Here is a 23,078-nt window from a genome sequence, read left to right on the forward strand (position 1 = left end):
AGGGCAGCTCCTCACCTCTTAAAGATCTTAGCAAGATCTTCTGAGAGTTGGACTTTACTGCCTCCTCATCCTGTTCCTCAGGATGAAAATGGCTGACCTGCCAACGCTTCTTCCTCTTGGCTCCCTTGCTGGCACTGCCCCTCATTTCTGTTTGACTTCGAAAGAAACGCAACTGCTGCTCCTACTACTGAGTTTCTGCCTCTCAAAAATTGAGGGAAACCTTCCCCAGAGCAATTCTGATTCCTTGAAACGCTTAGCTCCATCACTGTATTGACCATATTTCTCCAGGGTTAGCTTGCAGAGCAGGGATAAGCAAACGAGAAGGTCCCAACTGAGCTAACAGCTTATTGCAGTGGTAGCCAACTTGGTGCCCTCCAGATGTTGATGGACTACAACTCCCATCAGCCCCAAGCCTGCACTGTCAACAGTCGAGAGGTCCATTTCAGCAACTGAAGGGTGCATTGTGTTTGGCTACCCGTTTTGTAGTGGGTGCGAGCAGAAGGACGCCATCGGCGAGGTGACCCACAGAACTTGCTGCATTGACTGGCAGGCTGTGAGAATGACAAGGCCTCCTCTGAAGGGGCAGGAGCCGCCTTGATGGCTCCTCGCGAAGATCGGCTGCCAAGGGCATCGCAGCTTGAGCTCTGCTGAGCAGGGAGAAAACGGTGTCGTGTCGAACGCGTTTGCAGAGTGGCTTCAACAGAGGAGGCCGACGGCGCTGCCTCCTATTGCTACCAGATGGCTTCTCGGTGCTGGTCGCATGCACACACACGTACGCAAAAGAAAAGGAAGCAGGGGTTGAGGAAAAGCACGAAATAAAGGCCTTGAGGTAGCTTTGAAAACAGAGCAAATTATTTTGGTCTCTTCTCCCCTGCCGCTCCAGATGCAAAAGAAAAGTCTCAGCAAACCTACCCTTTTAAAAAGGAAAAATGGGGTGGGAAGGAAAATAGGGGAAGGGCTGCAGCTTCAAGTGGATAGAACATTCGCTTTGATGGCAGAAGGTCCCAGTTCAATCCCCATCGTCTTCAGGTAAAGATGGGAGAGACCCTGGTCTGAAATCATGGAAAGCTGCTGCAGGTCAAGGTAGGCAGTGTGGAGCTAGATGGACCTATGATCTGACGTGGGATAAAGCAGCTCCCTCTATTCCTATGTGCCATTGGGAAAGGACTGGCAGGTGTTTTTGGACTATACCTCCCATCATCTCTGACCATTGGCTGTGCTGGCAAGGGACCATAGGTTTTGTAGTCCAAGGCGTTAGGAGGAGAGAGGCTGCGGAAAGCTGACTTAAGCCCTCTTCATACATTATGAGCTTAGGTTTCTTAAACAATTAGAGTTTTTTTATTGGTCAAATGTTGTCTATTTGATGGTTACAGTTCAGTAACACAGTGCCTGGCAGGCTTAAACAGTAGTATGAAATAACTACAGAACTTACAATTGGGGCGGGGGGGGGGAGATCCAACACTTTATTTTGACTTACCTACTGTATATAAAAATATATTACCGTATTTTTCAATGTATAAAATTTTTGGGGGTCATCTTATACACGGGCTGCTTGCCCACTCAGGAAGAGTAGACGGTGACAGTACCGTCAGCCAGAGCAGGGGATCGTTGGAAAACAGCTCAACAACCGCTCAGTGAACTTACAAAAGATACTCAACAATGTTTTTGCAAAACTCAACAACTTTCTTAATTTTTAAACTTCTTAATTTGGGGCTTCCAGAAATAGGGTGTTGTTTTATACATGTGTTCGTGTTATACACAGACAAATATGGTCTATCCTGCCATTTCACTGCACCACAGACGGCAGGTTGTAACTGTTTGAAATTACTGTAAAAATGAAAATAAAGATAAAATCTTTTAAAACAAATAAAACACATTATAATCCATTTAAAAAGCAACTACAGCAGAGAAGCAAGGCAAAAGCTTGGTGGAACAAAAATGTTTTTACCCATCAGCAAAAGGCAGCCAGAGGGGTCCATCTGTGCTTTACGGTGAAAGCTATTCCACTGTATTGGTGCAGCCACTGAAAAGGCCCCACCGCTAATCATCCTCAACAGTCCTCAGAGAAGGGCCTCTCCTTCAGATCTTTGGAAGGAGGGAGGAGGTGGTCCCTTGGGTGTCCTGGGCAAAAGCCATTGAGGGTTTTACAAGGTTATTACTATCATCACTCTGAATTGTGTCTGGGAGCAAACTAGTAGGCATGTGTTACTATTAGCATATAAAGCATACCCTCCAACATTTCTCAGATGAATATGTCCATTCTACTGTTCTATTCTGTTCTGTTCTATATACCCCACCCATATGACTGGGTTGCCCCAGCCACTCTAGGTGGATTCTAACATGTATAAAAACATAATAAAGCATTAAGCATTTTGTAAAGAAAACTTCCCTATATAGGGCTGCCTTCAGATGTCTTCTAAAGGTTGTATAGTTACTTATCTCCTTGGCTTGGAGGCTGCATAACTCTATACCCTACAACATTTCTCCAACGAAAACAGGGACATCCTAAGGAAAAGTGGGACATTCCAGGATCAAATCAGAAACCAGGATGGCTTCTGTACATCCAGGACCGTCCCTGGAAAATAGGAGCACTTGGAGGATCTGTATAAAGCCCTTAACAACTTGGGACCAGTTTACGTTACCCCCAACTCTTGGTTTCTATCTCTCTCGCTGTAAAGCGCAAGTCAGAACGATCAGCCCAGAGGTGCTAGGAGGACAAAAACGATAAACAGTCGTAATATCCTTTGCATGTTAAACAAGATCAACGCAACAAGTTTGGACAGGCCTTTTTGAGTGCAGCTGCACAGGTGGCCATGCTACTTCCGGCAACAACCATGCTTGCTCATTTGGAAAACATGCCTAACAGAGGGCCTCCAGATCCCACAGAAAGAGACCCCCCCACTCTTGTCTCCCTCTGCAAGTGTGCATCCAACACACATTTTTGGCCACGGACACGTGCATTTCTTTTGCAGGCCAGCCACCTTCTCTTGCTGTCCAAGAAGGAAAGGCAGATCAAAGCTGATCCACAGACTTTATTTTGCTATATATTCTCTGTGTGCTCAGCACACCAGAGATGAGGCAGGGGACGGGGAGAGGAAGGGAAACGAGGCAGAAGGCCCGGGATTTGCATTCATCAAACAATATCTGGTTCTCTCTTTTGTCTCGTGAGCTGATCTCCCTGCGTCTCAAGAAAAAAGGGGGGGGGGGAGAGAGAGAGCCAAAACAAGTTGTTTGCTCAAGACGAGTTTGGCTGGGCTGCAGCCTGGCACGGTTACCCCGAGTGGCAGCTCCAGGAGGAATTAAAAGCAGCCGTTTTAATGGGCAGCGCGATCCAAGGCCTCCTAATGCACCGAGGGTTACCAGCCAACTTTTCCCCACATAAAAGCAAGTGTGAGCACACACATACACACACACGTTGTGTGCAGAAAGGATTAGAGTCGCTGCCACAGAGACACACGCGAGCACACAAAAGCTGGGCGCAGCTGCTGGGGGAGGGGGGACGCTTTTAGAAAACAATATTAGGAAAGAGTCGCCGTTAACTTACCATCCTCGTAAGCTGCCGCTGCCAGGGAGCTGTTTATCCTCACAAAGGAGGCGTGCGGCCGGGGGCCGGGTTCGGCCAAGCCGCGCTTGGGGTCCAGGGCAGGAGCGGTGTAGTCCCAGGTGCGAGTGTCCCACAGCTTCACATCCCCTGACGTGTAGCTGGAAGGGAAAGCGGGAAACGGGTTCAAAAAAAAAGCGAGCGTCGGAGTCAGGGGGAGCCAACAGAGAAGGAACTCGGTGGTCGTGGGCAAAAGCAGGGTGTTTCTCTTCCCGTCCACCATTTCCTCCTCTCGGCCTCCCACTTCGACAGGAAGAAGACCCTTTTGCAAATGAGGCTGGACTGCTCTTGGTTTTCCTTTTCTTTTTTTAATCTCATGCTACCAGCTGCGTTCACAAGTGAACAACAGGGCAACGCCGGGTGTGGGGGAACTTTGGCCTTCCAGGTGTTGCTGAAGAGAAACTCCGATCGGCCCCTGCAAGTGTGGCTCATGGCTGGGGGAGATGGGAGTTCAGCAGCATCTCTCCAGACTTGCGATACACACAAAAAAAAGGGTACTGTTTTATTAGAAAACCTCCAAACTCCATATTGTTTATTTATTCAGGAAATTTATATATCACCTGCTCAGGGGAAGGGGTGGGGTTGGGATTATCCAAGCAGTGCAGAAATCTGATTACGGTATACGCAACACATGACAAAAGGTAACCCAAAGGGAAATATACATTAAAATATCAATTAAAAAAACAAGATAAAACCAATAAAAAGTTGGAGCAAATGCACCTAAATCAGCTAAGACGGGTTTCCTGAAATGAAAACATTTTCAGCAGGCCTCTTAACATAGTAGAGTTGTGGCAACTATTACTAGAGGAATGTGCCTTTCTTAGGCCAACCGAAAGAGTCACAAAACAGGTGCAAGCTTTTGAGTTACGCAGGACTCTTTTGTTGGACTAGATGTGGGAAAAAGGCCTGTTGCTCAAGCCTTCCTTGCCTGCGTGTTTTAACAGTCTTAAGGCAGAATGCGATAAGACAGTAGCAGACTTTCAGGAGCTCTGCAGGTGTCAAGTTGCCCCCAGGACTCCTGGGGAGGCTGGTCCCCCGCCTCTGCAAATACAGCAACCAGCTGTCGCTCAGTTCTCTCCTTAGGCAAAACGCAGAGATCCCTATTTGGCTTTCCTTTCTTAACATAGGGGAATGTTGCTATTGTACTCAGGTCCTCCTTGCGGGCTTTCCATAAGTATCTGGCTGGCCTTGTGAGAACAGGATGCTGGACTCAGTGGACCTAGAAAATCCTCAGAACTCGATACGGCATTGTATCTAACAGATGTTGCATCTACCTCAAGCACCACTAGGGTGATTAAGATAAGGCTCAACCACTTTGCTGATGCAAGTTCTGCCATGCTGGGAGGTAGCAATGCCACGGGACAGCGGCAGGGGATGGGAAGCAACAATAAGCTTGCGCTTGCGCTTGGGTCCTGCTTGCGGGTTTCCCATTGGGACATCTGCTTGGCCACTATGAGAACATGAGGCTAGACTAGATGGGCCACTGGCCTGACCCAGCAGGGGTCTCTTTTTTCCATCCTTATGTACAGGAAGCAAAACAGACCCCTAGCACTCTATGACTTGCAAGCAGCTCCCTCTGCTTGGATGTGATGAAAGAAAATCAGGGGGGAACTCAAAAGGAGAGTGTCACAGAAGAGCTTCCATTGCACGCAGTTGGAGCGGATGACCAACATAAGCAAGCATGGTGGTGACTCTTAAATAGGGGTTGGGGGGTAGTTTTGGTCCGGTGGGCCAGATCTTTATCTCCCCACCCTATGGTCCAACTCTGACAGGTGGGTGAAGCATATGACATCAGGTATAATGGAGTTGTTGTTGTTTGTGGGGAGAGGAGGAATGCTCTGTCAGGCCAAATGGGGAACTCTAGCAGGCTGAATACTACTTGCGAGCCAGATGTTCCCCAACTCTCACAGGTTTTCCCTCCAGGACTGCTGACAAACAGTCTCTTCCAGGCCTACCCGAAGGAGCATAAAACCTGACAAGGAGTGCTGAGGCCATTCTGTTGTGTCTATGCTGCTTCCTTCCTCAGGACCAGTTAGGACAAGGGCAAGAGTAGAGCTTCCCAGGCCTTTCTGAGATGCCAAATCCAGCCTCTCACTGATTCCAAGGTTCACTTGGGAGTTCTCCGCATCTCAATTTTTTTTTGCAACAAAGGATGCCACAGCATCAAGCTATTCAAGACACAAGGGTTGTGTGGTCAGGCCTCCTGAAGTTTAAGCTTTTACTTAAAGGAAGCTGTTTCTTGGAGGAGGGATCTAAGGTTTTGACAGGACAGATAGCGTTGGGGAAGTGGGGAGGAGAAGCTCATGAAAATCCCCACCAACCACGTGGCAGCTTTTGAACTGCAGAAGAAATGCCAGGAAGTGCCATCATCGGTCTCTCGTGAAGGGGTATGCTTGGCCCATATTTAGTGACGTGCTATAACTCAGGGGTCGCCAACTGTTTTGAGGCCAGTGGGCACATTTGGAATTTTGATAAAGGGCTGTAGGAGCCAGTCACAAAATGGCTGCCATGCGTGGGGGGGGGGCCGTCACACATCACAAAATGGCTGCCGTGACATAATGGCTTGTGAGGCAGAGCCAGTGAAAGCAGGAACTGAGCAGCAACAGCAGAGAGCTGCTCATGCATTGTGGATGTTTGAGGGGATGTTTACGGAGACCTTTTGCAGGAGCCACAGGGGGTGCTGGTGAGCACGCTAGCGCCCGCAGGCACCGCGTTGAAGACCCCTGGCTCGGCTTCTTAGGCATCCAGTTTCTTGAGCCTGCTGGCAGAGACCAAGGCGCGAATGAGAACCAAACAAAGGAGGTGCTTCAGCCAGGCTGACTCTGCAAGAGGCAGAACGGAGCTGGGTGTTATCCCAACAAAGTGGCAACTTCCCGGAGAATAAATAAATAAATAAAAATAAAAATTGGAAAGCTGCAGAAAGCTCGAGTCGCCAAGCCAAAATCAATCTCTCTCCAGAGCCCCAGATGTCCTTATCATTGCCTAATGGCAATTACACTCAGCCAATTAAGACTCGGCTATCACTGTTGCATTGTTAGTAAGCCTTTGGCCCCTAGTGTTGATGGCTGTCTAATTAGTGTTTGTGCAAAGTACAACTGCAAGATACGCCACGCAAAGCTGACAAACACACCCCAAAATAAGCCGTCAATAAGAGGATCGTCCGTAGCACCACTGCTGGCAAAAAGCTATCTTTTGAAGAAGAAGAAATATCTTACTGATGAAAGAGTGGGAGACATTCTAAACTAGTCAAAACTGAGAAGTCTAGCTGGTTCCTGGTTGATTGGAAAGAAAGAGACAGGAGGCTGGTCACTGCACACCTAGAAAACCTAATATCCAACAGCGCATAAACTCAAAATTTCTGCCATTGGGCTTCATAGGTGAGCACATTCTGGAGGGAGGCTGAAAAAATGAATAAGGCCTTCCCACCCTCCATGGGTACGAGGCCCTTGGAAAGTTAACAATGAGGGAATGTGGCTCTCAAGTTGAAAACTGTCCCCAACCCTTTATTTAAGGCATCTCAGCACTCTTTGTTGCTCTTCCAAGAGGGATTCTTCCACCTGCTTAAATTTTAGAACTGATTTATTGTAATTATGATGTGTTTTTTGTTATCTCTGCATAGTCACACGCATGCATGGGTTCTGCAGCTGTGCAGACACTGCTCAGGAACCTTCCAAGACTCTGGAAGCTGCTGGGCAGGGAGTACAATCCTGACAGATAAAAGAAAGTACTTCTTCGTGTAGAGCAGAGTTAAACTATGGAACTCACCCCTACAGGAGGCAGGGACAGCCACCAACTTAGATGGCTTTAAAAGAGGATTGGACAAATTCACAGAGGAGAGGGCTATGGATGGCTACTAGCCACAGCGGCTATTCTCTGCCTCCGCAGTCAGGGACAGTAATGCTTCTGAATACAGTGGTACCTTGGTTCTCAAACTTAATCCGTTCCAGAAGTCCGTTCCAAAACCAAAGCATTCCAAAACCAAGGCATGGCTTTCCCATAGAAAGTAATGCAAAATGAATTAATCCGTTCCAGACTTTTAAAAACAACCCCTAAAACAGCAATTTAACATGAATTTTACTATCCAACGAGACCAGTGATCCATAAAATGAAAGCAATAAACAATGTACTGCAGTCGCACAATCAATCAATCAATCAGTAGCTGAACTGGGTTCCATGCAGTCACAAAAACAAAACACAAAGAGCTGCAAAAGCAAAAACACAAAAAAAATAGCAAAAACAGACCTCAGCGTAACACTCAAAACGGAGCATGTTCGGCTTCCAAAAAAATTTGGCAAACCAGATCACTTACTTCCAGGTTTACAGTGTTTGGGTTCCAAGTTGTTTGAGTACCAAGGCATTTGAGAACCAAGGTACCACTGTACCAGTTGCTGGAAACTTTGGGAAGGGAGAGGGCTCTTGTGCTCATGTCCTGCTTGCAGGTTTCCCACAGGCATCACGTTGGCCACTGTGAGAACAGGATGCTGGACTAGATGGGCCATTGGCCTGATCCAGCGGGCTCTTCTAATGTTCTGATCCTGCTTTCTGCAGGGTGCAAATGAGTAGGAACTCAGTCCTGCAAGGTTCAGGCACACCAGGCCATTCCCAGAGGAAACTAAGCAGGATTGAACTTCACGTGCATCAGGTCACTCTTAGGAGGTCCATCCTGCTTTCCGCTGGGTTGAGCTGAAGTGTGGGCTTCCTGAGGATGCATCTCTACCTGCCACACACCTGACATCAGGTGTGGGGCAGAGGCACCTGGTTGGGGGGGATGATTCTGCATTCCAAATGGAGAGGTCTGGCAGACTGAGTCTTGCCCATGAGCCAGAGGTCTCCAGCTTACCCTGCTCTATACTTAGGCTGACATTTTGATTTAATGAGAGCCAATGTGGTGCAGCGGTTAAGATGCCAATCTAGGACCTGAGAGACCAGAGTTCAAATCTCCCACTCAGCCATGAAGGACCTTGGGACCAGTCATTCGCTCTCAGCCTAACCCATCTCACAGGAAGGGTGGGGGATGGGAGCAGGAGAACGATGTACGCCACCTTGAAAGGTGGGGTGCAAATAAATAATGTGATCTGCGAACCTGGTAGATCCCTCAGTTTTAAATTTCAAATATATTGTACTTTTACTGAATTAACAAGAAGATACTTATATTTATTGCATTGATATCCCTCCTTTTTCTCCAAGGAACTCAAGGCAGTGTATGTGGGTCACTCCCTCCTCATTTAATACCCTGTGAGGTAGGTTAGGTTGGGGGGGGGGAACAGCGACCGGCTCAAAGTCACCCAGTGAGCTTCATGGCTGAGTGGGGGATTCAAACCCTGGTCTCCCAGGTCCTAGTATGACACTCTAACCACTGTGCCACACTGGATAGGTGGCATGGAACCCACTAGCATAGAACCCACCGTTCGCCAGGTGGAAGTGGAAGAAAACAGCCCCCTTAAGATGGCTTCATCTCGTCTATGGAGGGGGGGGCGAACCCTTCAATTTCACCTCTCTTCCCATTCAGTCATGCGAGGAGATTGATTGATAGGCACTTGAGCTGTGGGGCCGAGAGCGCCTGCTCTCTCGTCACTCGCCTTTCTAAAGAGCCCCGTGCTTATGGCCTGACATCAGAGAACTCAATCTGGCAAGCGCGTGTTTATCAATAGCACTTTGCGCTGCGGCGGTTACGATGCTTGTTTTCTGGGTCAGACCTTGGATTCCTTTTCATTTGGAGGCTGCGATGTTTGCGGTTACCTCACCCCTAATCAATGCTGGATACAACCAGCCTTTTCTATGGCTGCGTGTCTCAGATGCGCAGCTTAAAGCGACAGGAGCCTGTGACACGTGGGCCTCCGGTTTCAAAACAATGCAAAGACCTCTTTCTTTCTCTCCCTCTCCCTCTCCCCTCCCTCTTCTTCTTTCCAGGCTTACAAAAAAAGCCGCTAAGATGGCACTGCAAAATGCAGACTTCTCAAGGACACTTGGTGCTGTAGACAATTAGCATACAGCAGATTTTTTGTTTAAACAAAAAGAATAGCAAGTATCTGCAGATGGGAGTTCAAGTTGTTCCTCTATGAATCGCATTCTGGAGTCTAAATTCTCTTCTGCCTTAAGGAACAATTCCAGATTAGAGAAATGAGTAGCTGGCTTGGAGACTATCGATCTGTTTTCAACTCCCCTAATCTCTAGCCAGTGGGGTGGGGGGGAAATGCATCCCCTTCCCCAGTCATCTTCATCCTTCTCTCTAATTCTTCGGTTGGTTTTTATTGACGTTAAGTCAACCAATATATAAGAACTGTTAGATGCTATGGGCTGCGGCTAGTTAAGATGTACTCATAGCGGACCCAGTGAAATTAATCACTGTGACTAACTTAAGCCCATTGATTTCAAATGTTTGTACCATGAATATGTGGCCAGTGTTGTGTAGCGGTTAGAGTGCTGTACTGGGACCTGGAAGAGACCAGGGTTCAAATCCCCATTTGGCCATTAAGCCCACTGGGCGACTTTGGGCCAGTGGCTGCCTCTCTCAGCCTGTATGGCCAGCAGCCAGGGCTGATGGGATTTGTAGTCCAACAATACCCAGAGGGCCACAGTTCCCGCACCCTCCCTAGGGGTTAGAAGGACCAGTACTTTGCTGTAAAAATTCACATGCTCATTAGGAGTAGCCAGAACACACCACGGAACAGGAAAGTTTCCTTCAAAAAAAAGAGAGAGAGCTTGCTTCTGGTAAGACCAGTTTTTCTATGCATCTCTTATTAGGTAAATTGAGGCTCAGGATGATTGCTGTACATGGTTTCAGTGGGCGTCAAGGCAGCTAACATGCATAAGACACCTTGGGGGCCTCGACTCCCACAGCGGAGCTCTAAAATTAGCCCTGTTGATTAGGTTATCATTTCTTCTGTTTCAGACAACCTGTGGTGGAGGGGACTGGAGGGGGGACGGACGGACGGACAAAAGTCAGTCTCCTTCTAAAACCCAGCTTCTTTCTCTAAAGGAAGGCCGTCACAAAAAAGCACACCTTTGTGTCACTGCAACAGAAGAGCTGGCAGAAAGGCAAGCAGTTAGGGACACACAGCCAAGCTATACCGTTCTGGGCACTGAACTCTTTGGTTAGGTGGCATGTGTGACTGACAATCACCCAGCCAGTGTAGGGATGCCACCCTCTATGGCTGGGCTGTGCCTCCCTGCTGGGCTTTTCTTTCTCGTGGGGACACAGAGGTGCAAAGGGACTGCGTGGAGAGAGATAGAAAGTGTTGAATGCAGCTGGGTAGATAAAGAGTCTGGCTGGAGAGAAGGCAGCTTTCCTACATTACTACTTCTGGAACATGGCTGGGGACCAGGAGAAGGGGAAAGCACAGGGGCTGTTCCCTTCGCACCCTATTTGTATCCTTCCTGGAGAAATGCAACTGGCCACAGCCAGAAACATGAAGGCCTTCAAGCAGTGCATTTTTAAACTATGGAACTCTCTCCCACAGGAAGCAGTGATGGCCACCAACTGGGAAGGCTTTAAAAGAGGACTGGTCAAATGGAGGAGAAGGTTACCAATGGCTATAAGCCATGATAGCTATTGCTCTGCCTCCACAATGGGGGGCAGGAATGCTTCCGAATACCAGTTGCTGGAAACCCACAGGGATGGAGAGTGCTCTTGTGCCCTACTTGCAGGCTTCCCACTGAGGCATCTGGTTGGGCATGTGAGAAAAGGATGCTGGAATAGATGGACCACTGGCCTGATCTGGCAGGCTCTTTTTCTTAATTTGTGTGCTTCAATACTGGCTCAGGGAGGACCACAAAAGCCCTTGCTTCTGTAGTGCATTTACACCCCACATTTTTCTCCAAGCAAGTCAGGACTGCACACATGAACAGCAGCAGCAACAACAACTGGGCATCTTACAGCATATCTAAAAACATAATAAAAACATCAAGCATTAAAAACCTCCCGATACAGGGCTGCCTTCAGGTGTCTTCTAAAAGTTGTTCTTCCCCATCCCAATTAATTCCCACTACAGCCCTGTGAGGTAGGTTACACTCCAAGGGCACCCAGTGGGCTTCGTGGCCGATTGGGAATAGGAACTCTGGTCTCTCCCAGGTGTTAGTCTGACACTTCAACCCCTATACTACACTGGCTCTTCTAAGATCAAGGTGAGAAGGGTTCTAGTTTCAGTCGAGATATTAAGACCTGCCAGAACTGTGGCATGCAAGACCTGAGTGAGACAGCCCTTTCACCAATGATGATTCACAGGAACTGCTGTTCAGAGGCATGATGCTTCCAGCAGTGGCCAGCACCAATAACGTTTAGTCTGCTTTTCAGAAAAGAACTGGTCTTATGTGACCATATCTAATCTTGATTTTATGTCCCCTACCCCAAAAAGAGGTGGGGGGGGGGAAACCACAGTGGATGCTGCTTTGGGTGGTGTTAGATTAGACCCCCCAAAAAAAGCTTGCAAAATGTCTGGATCTCACAGAGGGAAAGCAGTGGCTGAACTGCCGTGTGGCTTGGCTGCTTCCAAAATGGTTTTTTCACATATCAGCAGCTCTCCAGCTAGACCGAATCTGCGCAAACATCCGCCTCCCTGGGGTCCTCAAAATGTCACGAGCCCCTCTGCCAAAGATACCTGAACGAGGCCTCGCACCAGCTGCAATCTGAAGTCACGTTTCAAAGGGGGGGGCGGGTTGCAAAAATTAAGACCTTTGAAGGGGCACAGTCAATACCGACTTAGCTATTAGTGGGAGGCAATCAATTCTCAACATTTCATCCTGAAAAAGAAAGAAAAAGAAAAGCGGAGGAAAGAACTACTCTCTGAATTTAGTTCAAGCTGCCTTCGTCTCCGCCACTCAAAGAATCTGGCATTAATGGAGCAGGAGATATATATTTATTTTATACAGACAATTGACTCTAATCCTACTCTACAAAAATGTATCATTAAAACGAAGCGTTGCTGTAAAATACCATACATTGATTTATGGCAGGGCTGAGCCAATTTCACAGTTCGTATGACATCACCACTTCTACTGAGCGCCCGCTTGGTGGCTTCTGAAAGACTGAGAGGGTGGAAAGCGGGGGGGGGGGGGGCGTGCTGGAAGGGGGTGAGGAGAGAGAGGGGGTGGGAGAGGGAGAGAGGGATTCTACCTGATCTATATACTCCAGTCTAGGTCAAGGTAAGATTACTGATTAACCTGGGACAATCATTCTCAAAGCCACCGCCCCCCCTCTTTAAACCGTAGGATCAGAATTAATAAGGCTCAGGGCATTAAAAGACCTGCGTTAATAAACCTTTTCAACTCTTCATTGCAGATAAAGCAATTGTGGTGATAAATAGAAACGATGTGCCGTTGTGGGAGTGGACAAATCTCTCTCGGGTGGTTCAGAAAATGCAGCCCAGGAGAGACATTCAGCACTCCAGTACAAACCCTATTCCAAGGCATGAAGAAAGGGTATCAAGCAGAGTTTAGCTTTTAACTACTGTCATTGCCTCTCCCCCCCCCCCAACAGCATTTCAGCTAAAAGCCACAATAATAAGTTTTATCTCTGTTAAATAACAGATTCAGTTTTATGGTTTGGGGATACATCAGTCAGGCTCTTAATCCAATGACGAGTCGAGGCTCTTGGCAGGGGAGGGGGGGTTAAAAAAAGAAAATCTCAAATTCCACTGAGCTAAAGCTAAACCTCCCCAACACCCCTTTGAGCAGCCAGTTCTGGAAAAAAGAAGTGTTTTGAGAGGTTTCGAATTTCTAAGCCCCCTTTTAGGCAAATAAGTGACTAAACCCCTGTAAGTAACATCAGCAACAGACACAGTTTTACAGAAACCATCTTCAATTAAAAAAAACCACACACAAAATCCGTGGATCAATCAATGCTTTCAGCTCTAGCATACTTAGTTACTTAGACAGTAACTTTTTCAAGCACAGATTCAGGCTCCCATTTCCCATTCTGTCGCCTCTGCTGTCCTGTCAACCTCTCTCCCATAAGGACCAGTGTTCAACTCCCTTAAGAGCTCCAGCTGCAGCCCAGCTCATGACTTCTTCATGAAGAGCAGTGCTAAAACTCTGGAACTCGCTCCCACAGGAGAGGCAGCGATTGCCACCAACTTGGATGGCTTTAAAAGAGGACTGGACTAGTTCGTGGAAGATAAGGGTATTGATAGCTGGAAGCCACTTTGCCTCCACTGTTACTAATGCTTCTGAATTCCAGCTGCTGGAAACCATAGGGGCATGGGGTAATATTGCTTGTGTGCTCAGGTCCTGGGTAGCCACTCTGAAAAGAGGATAGTGGATTTCATGTCTTAACCTCACAGGACCAAACTGGCTTGCTCTCTTCTTAGCCAACAAGTGTGTTTGGTGACCCATCATGCAAATACCTAACATGCCCGAGTTTGATTTCCCCCTCTTCCCTTCCTTCCCCTTATGTCATTTTTAGGGTTTCTTTAAAATCATAAACCTGAGACTGGAGACTGCCTATTATAATTTTTAACTGATAGTATTTATGCCACTCTGGGAACTGAAGTATGGTGCACAAATGCTCTAAATAAAACAAACAAACAGGCAGGCAGGCAAGCAGACAAGTCTCCCTCCAGGATTTCTACTGGAATCCCCAAGTTTAACAGAGAAACCTCTTAAGTGAGAGAAATCTCCTTGAAATGTCAGTATGCATAATCACATGCTGTGGATATTAGGACCTGCGTGGATACATAACCATTTGTTTCTCAGTGCAGATCCCATGAGCTGCTTAGATATGCCACTGTCAATGTATGGAACGTTTTCCTGAAGCCAAGACCAAGGTTTTGAAATCAGCTGGCTTTTGGTGATCATGTTTTATGTTCGTTCGTTCTCTCTCTCTCTCTCTCTCTCTCTCTCTCTCTCTCACACACACACACACACACACACACACACACAAATATCTGGATTTTCAGAATTTATTTTGAATTTATTACATCAGGGGTCAGCAAACTTTTTCAGCAGGGGGCCGGTCCACTGTCCCTCAGACCATGTGGTGGGCCGGATTATATTTTGGGAAAAAATATGAACAAATTCCTATACCCCACAAATAACCCAGAGATGCATTTTAAATAAAAGCACACATTTTACTCATGTAAAAACACACTGATTCCCAGACCGTCCGTGGGCTGGATTGAGAAGGCTATTGAGACGGATCTGGCCCCTGGGCCTTAGTTTGCCTACCCATGTATTACATCTTGGAATTTTCAGAGGCGTAGTCATGTTAGCCCATTACGGCAAACAAGGAAAATCTTACAAGAAAACAAACCAGATAATTTTTTTAGCTGCCACTTCTAAGAAATGTAGCAAATCGACAGTAGAAGAGATGTGATACTTTTGTGTTGCTAGCAAATTATCTGAATTATGGATACTATTCTGGTTAAGTTTGTAAGATCTTTGTAATTGACCAGAAAGACTGGATGCAAACACACACAGAGCAAAAAATGATTGATTGTGATAGCAGGTTGAGCCCGGAAGATGGCTACTTTGTAGGGCTGTGTTTGAAAGAGAGAGTTTATAAAACTTTATAGTCTTAAAGCAAGGATGGGAAACCTGTAGTCCTCCAGATATTTGGTCTACAACTCCCATCAGCCCCAAATGTTAGGGATGATAAGTATAGTCTGGCAACACCAGAAGGTCACTATGGGCTATATCCAACATTCTCTGTTGAACCTGCTGTACTCCTTTAGCCTGACATGCAACTGTGCCTGAAAAAATTCACCTCCCTTGAGAACCTCAATTAGGCTGTCAATTCAATTCTTCTAGGCAACATTCAACATTTTTGGACCCTTAGCACAAGAACCTATGCTCCAGCGGGTGGCAGAATTTAAAGGCTGGGCAACAAAGGAATCTAGCACAACAGCTGTTTTGGCATAAGCTTGTTGAGCAACAGCTGATTCTTGCAGCCTAACAATCTCTGAATACGAATGCACGTTTTCCCTTGTGCAACAACCTTCCACCAGCTCAATAAGTATACAGCTAAGCAACTTTAACTCACAGCTACATTGGATACAGCCCATTGCATTGGCCACGCAACATCCAGTGAGGCTGCCGGTGGGAGGATAAGTGTTCAGTCTGCAAAACAGAACTCTCGGGATGCCAACTACCACGTACTTACCCGGCAATGACCACCCCGTCACAAGAATGCACATCGCACAGAACTTTCCCAAGTTCGTACTGCAGCTGGCTCACGGCGCCAATGCGGTTCTGCAGAGGAAGACAAGGGAGCGGCATTAGCCCTGATCAGCCACGTAGCAATCCCAACCATTCTGCTTCCCCTTCACCAGAAGGGTCATATCTCTGTGCATGCAGGAGGCCTCCACGCTCAATCTCAAACATCTCCAAGTTAGGCTAGGAAAGGCTCCTGGTCTGAAACCATGGAGAGCTGCTGCCAGTCAGAGCCAGCAACACTAAGGCAGATGGTTTGAGGGTCTGACTTGATAGAAAGCAGCTTCCTGCGTTCCTGTATGCAGGGGAAGGCTCAATAGCAGGGCACATGCTTTGTGCCCCAAAGATGCCAAGCTTGCCCCCCAGTGCCTCCAGATAGGGCTATGAAAGTTCTCTGTCTGAAATCATTGAGAGTTGATACCCATCATATGCCTCTGCCTAGGTTACCCACCCTCCTGAGCCGTACCTCTCACCAGCCTGGCAATAATGCATCCTTGAATTCTGATTATGCCTCTTGCTTGCCTGTGTGTGTGTGTGTGTGTGTGTGTGTGTGTGTGTAGGTGTAGCACGTGAAAGTAAAGTGGTACCCACTTAGAGTGAAACAAGGATCAGACAGACACAGCTTTTGGAGAAAAAGAAGGTGAGGTTTTATTGCTGAGCAATAATGGACCCAGTTGGAATCTTTTCCAAAAGACTGGGACCCCGAAGCATACAAATCCTGAGGTCTTTACACCTGAGCAAATCACAGATCATGAGACAGTCATGAGACAGTCACAGATGCCAGCGAAGAATAACCAATTAGCGTGCATCTGCCAGGCTCCTAGCCTTGCGCAGAGTTCACTCCCTAACTTCTGCTTTCCATTGTCTGCACAAATGATGCGCAGTCTGACCTTTTCCCTAGTTCGGACAGAACAAGGAAATGAGACTCAGGGAAACTCCTGGCCTTACCTCCCCCAAGTTTTGTGGTTTGGCCCTTGCTTTTCTGTGGACTATTTTAGCCTGCATTGGAGGGGGATTTTGTACCAGTGTCTCTGATTCATGTCTTCCCCTTTCCTTCAGGGTACAGGATGTTACTAGGTGAAAGGTCGGTTCTGGACTTGCGGTTCCAAGCAGTTTGCAGTTAGCTTAGGCAAAGCTTTCCTTTGATTCAAAATGGATTATAAAATTCACTGTAAGCCCTGTTATATGTGAGCATATATGAATATATTGATTACTGATAACTGATTATATGAATAGCATAAGGGTAGCATAAGAGTGGCCCCCCTTTTCTTGCTTTATAGGAGCTAGCTTATTATACAAGGTTAAAATTTCTATTCATCACTCTGCTGACTTCTGCCCCTGGCCCAGCCTGTCACAAGCATGCAACCCTCAGGCTAAAACAGCCCCCCCCCCCCGCCTAATAGAATCATAATGGATTCCAAAAGAAGAATCCCCCGCAGAGTTTACCTTCCAGTTGGTTCTTAAAACCTGCTCCTTCTCCCGGCATTCCCGGAGGGTCCTTTTCCAGAAAGGAGAATCAGATATTTGACTGTTGGGCAGGTAACCTTCTTTTTGGCACAACCGGAACCAAAGGAGCTGGTCTTCTGCAAGGACCTTCCAGGGCTTGCTAACCTAAAAGCAGCAAGACAAGTATCAGCTCTAGACAGTGTGTCTGTTGGAGGCTGGCAGCATCTTCATGCATGGAGTTAAAAGTGAAGCTTGGCTGTGCTGTGTTACAATGGTCTCTCTTCCCCACCTGAGAGGGGAGAGTTGCTGTCATGCTTACAGGTCCTGCCTACAGGTTTCCTACGAGAAGCAGGTTGGCCACTGTGAGAACAGGATGATGGAGTAGGAGGGCCATTGGCCTGATCCAGCAGGCTCTTCTTATGTTCTTAGAAAGCGGACTCAAGGATTGTTACAAATACCGTATTTTTCGCTCTATAGGACGCACCGGACCATAGGAGGGGGAGAACGGGGGGGGGGATTCTCCCCCTCTCTGTGCAGCGCCCCTTCAGTGAAGCAGTAGGAGAAACGGAGCCCCTTCCATTTCTCCTCCCGCTTCACTGAAGGGGCGCTGAGCAGAGAGGGAAAGCTGTGCAGCGCCTCTCCAGCAAAGTGAAGCCAGGAGAGCAGGAGGGATTGGTGAGCACCGACCCCTCTTGCTCTCCAGGCTTCAGACGGCTATCCGCAAGCCTTCGGAGCGCAGCGGGAACTCCTGCTGTGCTCCGAAGGCTTGCAGATAGCTGCCGGAAGCCCCCAGAGCCCAGCCTTTGAAGCCTCCACAGGGCAGCGGGGTGCCTTCACCCCGCTGCCCTGCGGAGGCTTTGTGCAGCAAACCCCAAGCTAGAGCAGCGAGATGGAGCGCTGCGCAGTGCTCCGTCTCCCTGTTCTGGCTTTGGGCTTAGCCGTGCAGCCTGCATTCGCTCTATAGGACGCACACACATTTCCCCTTAATTTTTGGAGGGGAAAAAGTGCGTCCTATAGAGCGAAAAATACGGTAAATCATACACTATTCCACAGTCAATTGGAAGAATGGAAGAGACAGGTAAATACAAACTGGTCTACTGGCAGTTTCAAATTAATAAGCAGCTTCCTTACAGGTTCTGGGCTGGCTTGTTGCTCCCTCCCAAACCAAAAGTTTTTTACTGAAAACACAAATGAGAATATGCTGCGGGCGAGGGATGGTCAGGTGCACTTAACTCCTGCATACTCAGTAAAACAAGGGGATACAGATGCAAACACTTCCAGCAAGTGTCACTCCTTGTGTGAGCTTGTCTACTAAAGCAACGCACCACAATCTTTTGGTACCAATGTGCAAGGTCATTTATTGGAAATCCTTCCAAAGCACATCAAATCAAATCTTTATTGATCAATGACGAGAATTAAAGAAGCAAAATAAGAAGTGTACGGAACATGTTGTCCAGATGGGTCTAGTACCGTTGAAAACAATAAATAAAAGTAGCACAGAGTAACAAGGGCACCAACATCTTAAAAGTTGTAGTCATGTCACAAACTCCAAAGAGGAAAATTACAAAGTGTCTGGGGTCAGTTCTTGGTGGGTTTTGCTTGGCAACACTGAGAGTGATAGATGCACCTGATCGTCCTGGCAGATTTAATAAAAGTGGTTCAATAAAGATTTTGTGTAGATCTTGACCCTTCCAACGCCTATTCATTGCAGCTCTTGCTGCTACTGGAAAACAAACTTGCTCTCCTTTCCCTCCACTTCCGATTCCTTTTCTACTCTGACCATCAGTCCTCAGCCAGGGGGGTAGAGATCCTCCAGGGGGGCAGAGCAGCAACATTACTGCAGTAGAACTATATGGTGTAAAATTATTTCCCAAATGCATGTTTGGCCTAAAGGTGGGTCACCGGTCTGAATAGGTTGAGGACTCTTGACTTAAAAGTACAATTAGAGCACAAAGATTATGACAGTGCAAAAAAGGGGGGAAAGGGCACAAAACCCAATCTAAAATAATTCATTGGCTCCTCAAAACCTGGGTGAAGAGATGCATCCTGCCCAATGATTGAAATAAGTGAAATGATGGTGCCAGACACACCTCCAAAGGGAGAGATTTCAATAAACAGGATACCAACACAGAGAAGGCCCTGCTATGTGTCACCTAAGAACAGTACCCCACCTCCACCTTAACATTCAGACAGATCTATACAGAAGGCAGCATAAAGTCCCTTTGTTCCTCTCTGCTGTTATTCCCCCCAGAATAAACCTTCATGTGGGCTTATTGGCCACTTTAGTTAAATTGCAGCTCAGTGCCTGCTCTCTCTCTCTCTCTCTCTCTCTCTCTCTCTCTCTCTCTCTCTGTCATGCCATATGCTGTAGATCAGGGGTCAGCAAGCTTTTTCAGCAGAGGGCCAGTCCACTGTCCCTCAGACGTTGTGAGGGGCTGGACTATATTTTTTTTGGGGGGGGGAATGAACGAATTCCTATGCCCCACAAATAACCCAGAGATGCATTTTAAATAAAAGGACACATTCTACTCCTGTAAAAACACAGATTCCCGGACTGTCCACAGGCCGGATTTACAAGCCGATTGGGCCGGATCTGGCCCCTGGGCCTTAGTTTGCCTACCCATGCTGTAGAGATATGAAAAACACAAATGCTCTGCTGAATCAGAGCGGCAAGGGGGGGGGCATTTAATCTAGAGACAGCTGGCGTGTCGTGCTCCAGGTCTTTCTGTACTACAGTTCCCATCAGCCTCAGCCGAAATGGCCAGGGGTCAGAGGTCATGGGAGCTGCACTCCAGAAATATCTGGATGGTGACTACCCGGGGTTTAAGGAACATGATGCACACCTGGGAGGGGGTATAGAGAATAACTTCTCACTGGCTGCTCCTGTGCTTTGGAGTGCCTTTTCTGAGACCAGGCCTCATTTAACCCTCTCTGGAAACCTTCCAAAGAACAAGTAAATGTCTTTTTTTAAAAAAAAAACAACAGATATGATTCAGACAGGCCTTTTGCCTGACAGGCTGATTTGCCTTATGGTTTTTCCACCATGTGTGTGTTTTTTTCTGTTTTAAATCGCCCACAGTTTTACTGCCATGTTTCTGCCCACTCTGGTTTTCAGGATGATAGAGAATTGCATTCAGACCATGGGTCCATCTAGCTCAGCACTGTCAACACAGGCAGGCAGGGGCTCTCCAGGGTTTCAGACGAGGCTCCCTCCCAGCCCCACCTTGGATATACTGGGGACTGAACCTGGGGTCTTCTACATTCAAAGCAGATGTTCTGTCACTGAGCTACGGCCCTTCTCCATCAGCAGCAGAGATTCATGTGGGCTTGTTCCTGTTGCTCTGAGCCCCAGATACATGCAGCAAGAAATCTCACCACAGAGAAGACTCGCTATCATGCTGCTACCCTCTGGACCTCTTTTAGAGGGAGCACATGAATAACAGCCTCAAATGATGATTGCAGGGTTCGGGTCGATTCGTATGGGGTCCTTGAGGTATTGACATTCTGAGCCGTTTAAGGCTCCGTTCATGACACTAATCATAAAACTAAGTAAAGGGGGGGGAAGCACTCCCCAAATCATGATGCAATCTCTCATGGAGAAGGCCAGATGTTGCAGGCCAGGGGGTCCCAAACCGTGGTCCATGAACTTCAATTTGGTGGGCTGTGCCACGTCTGCATTAAATACACTGGTTTTTAATTGGATTTTAAAAATTGCGGCTTATATTCAAATATATTTCTTACATTGCATTTTACTGTTTGACAATCTGAATTCTGCAGACGGCAAATTCTAACGCAATAAAATACAATAGAAAAAATAAAAACAGCAAGAAAGGTATGATTAAAAATTGCACGGCAACTAGCACAGCGCCTTACAATTGCTTCAACATGCAGAAAAATCACAGTGGGGCAAGCCAAGGCAACCAGCAATTTTCAGGTCTCCCACTGGGAGCAGGGATTTTGGGGAACCACTGTTTTAAGCCAAGCTCAGAATCCTTTGGAAACTCAGAGGACATCTTAAGGCAGTGGTTGTAGAACCTGAAACTCCCCTTTTCAACCCTGACCTTTGGCCATGCTGGATTGAGCTGGTGGGTGTTGGAATGCCACAGAAGAAGAGAAGAGTTTGGATTTGAGATCCCGCTTTCTCACTACCCTACGGAGTCTCAAAGCAGCTAACGTTCTCCTTTCCCCTCCTCCCCCACAACAAACACTCTGTGAGGTGAGTGGGACTGAGAGACTTCAGAGAAGTGTGACTGGCCCAAGGTCACCCAGCAGCTGCATGTGGAGGAGCAGAGATGCGAACCCGGTTCCCCAGATTACGAGACTACTGCTCTTAACCACTACACCACACTGGCTCCATTAGCGACCCCAGTCCTGGGGTGCTACTAGCTTTCAAGTGTGAGGGATGTATGCTTGTTGAGGCCACACTTGCCTTCTAGCTTGGGAAGGCCCAACTTTTCTGCACTTGCACTGTGCTGCTTTACACTGTTTTGCTAGCCAGCTGACCTATGTCATTTCACTGCATTCTATCACTTACTTTGCTTTGCTTGTTTAATTGTACTTTATTGTATACTTTGTTTTAAGGGTTCACCACTTTTGGGGGCCTTGTGGGGACCAAGAAGCGGCCAATGAATAAATCCTCATCATCCAAGGTGGATAAATGGAAGTCGTGCCCGTTCCGTGTGCTTTTATGAGGTCACAGGATACATGGCAAGTGACGGGAGGGGCGCAGAACACTGGGAAGAAGACAGGAAGGAATGGTGGGCCACATGAGCTTCACTCCTCCAATTCAATCTCAATGGGGTGACGACTCAAGGAATTCCCAGTCCCAAGTCCTATCAGGCAAGGTTCCAAAAGGCAGTATCACGGAGAGTTAGTTCCTTCCTCAACGGAGTTTCAACATGTGCATCGTGGTTCTCCCAGAAGCACCCTCTGATTAGCGGTGGTGATCATCTCCTTCTTTCCAGGACGGCCTGCCACTCATCTGGGCGATACAAATGGCCATTCGGTCTCCACTACCCTCAATGCAACTGCAGCTGACGCAGCACCCAGGACGACTGGGAATATCATGGACGCAACCCCCTGCCGGCGACGCTTTGTGGTGTATCGCTGAGTTAGAAGGGTTGATAGAAGCCATGTGGATCGTGTAGCATAGCCAGCTGCTGCTGATTGCTGAGGGCCGCCTCCACCCGCTGCTGCTCCCGCTCCACCCACCTCTCCGTGTCTTGGCGCGCGACATCGAGGCTGTGGCGCAGCCGGCGCTGCTCATGCTCCATCCGCCGATCCGCGCGGAGGTTGGCATTATCCTGATGGTCCTGCAACGAGTGCCGATGCAGCTCTTGCGCGGTGAACAGGCGAGAGTCCTTGGCCTCCAAGTGGTCCCAGTGCTGCGCCACCAGCTGCAATTGCCGCTGGCGTATCGCTTCCTCCTGAGCGGGGTCGCTCCTCCGGGAGCTCAGCCTCCGGCGGAATTCCTGCTGCCGCGCCAGCTCCTGCTGCCGCTGCTCCTCTTCCTGCGCCAGGCTTTGCCGCTGCTGCAACGCCCGCTGCTGCTGCTGCGACACCCGCCGCTGCTGCTCCAGCAGTCGCTGCTGCTCCCGCTCAAACTCCAGCCGCTGCCACTCCCGCTCCGCTCGCTCCACTTGCCGCCACTCCCGCAGCCGCTCCTCTTCCTGTTCCCGCAGTTCCACAGCTTCCTCCTCCTCTGCCGATTCTCCTGTGATGTAACTGCGCAACTGGGTGATGTAATTGCCAACAAGGGTGATGAAATTGCCCATCGTTACATGCAAGAAGCACACAGTCTTCTCTTTGCAGAGTCGATTGTCCTAGTAGGTTTCCCTGCGCCCATCCATGGAGACTGATATCCAGCTGTAGCCTTCCCCTGGCAGGT

General features: G+C 48.0%; 1 protein-coding gene across 3 annotated transcripts in view; it reads right to left on the reverse strand.

Moving 5' to 3' along the window:
• The window catches only part of FBXW8 (F-box and WD repeat domain containing 8), a 64,203-nt gene that overhangs the window by 30,351 nt on the left and 10,774 nt on the right, over window positions 1-23,078 (reverse strand). For all 3 annotated transcript variants that reach the window (XM_081892395.1, XM_081892394.1, XM_081892393.1), the window contains 3 exons: window positions 17,192-17,356; window positions 15,696-15,784; window positions 3,545-3,702 (listed from right to left, as the gene is read on the reverse strand). In XM_081892395.1, coding sequence (XP_081748521.1) covers window positions 3,545-3,702; window positions 15,696-15,784; window positions 17,192-17,356 — 412 coding nt within the window. The remainder of the gene's footprint in view (window positions 1-3,544; window positions 3,703-15,695; window positions 15,785-17,191; window positions 17,357-23,078) is intronic.

This window comes from Podarcis melisellensis (genome assembly GCF_964234715.1).
Source record: "Podarcis melisellensis genome assembly, chromosome: 16".
Lineage (NCBI taxonomy): Eukaryota > Metazoa > Chordata > Lepidosauria > Squamata > Lacertidae > Podarcis > Podarcis melisellensis.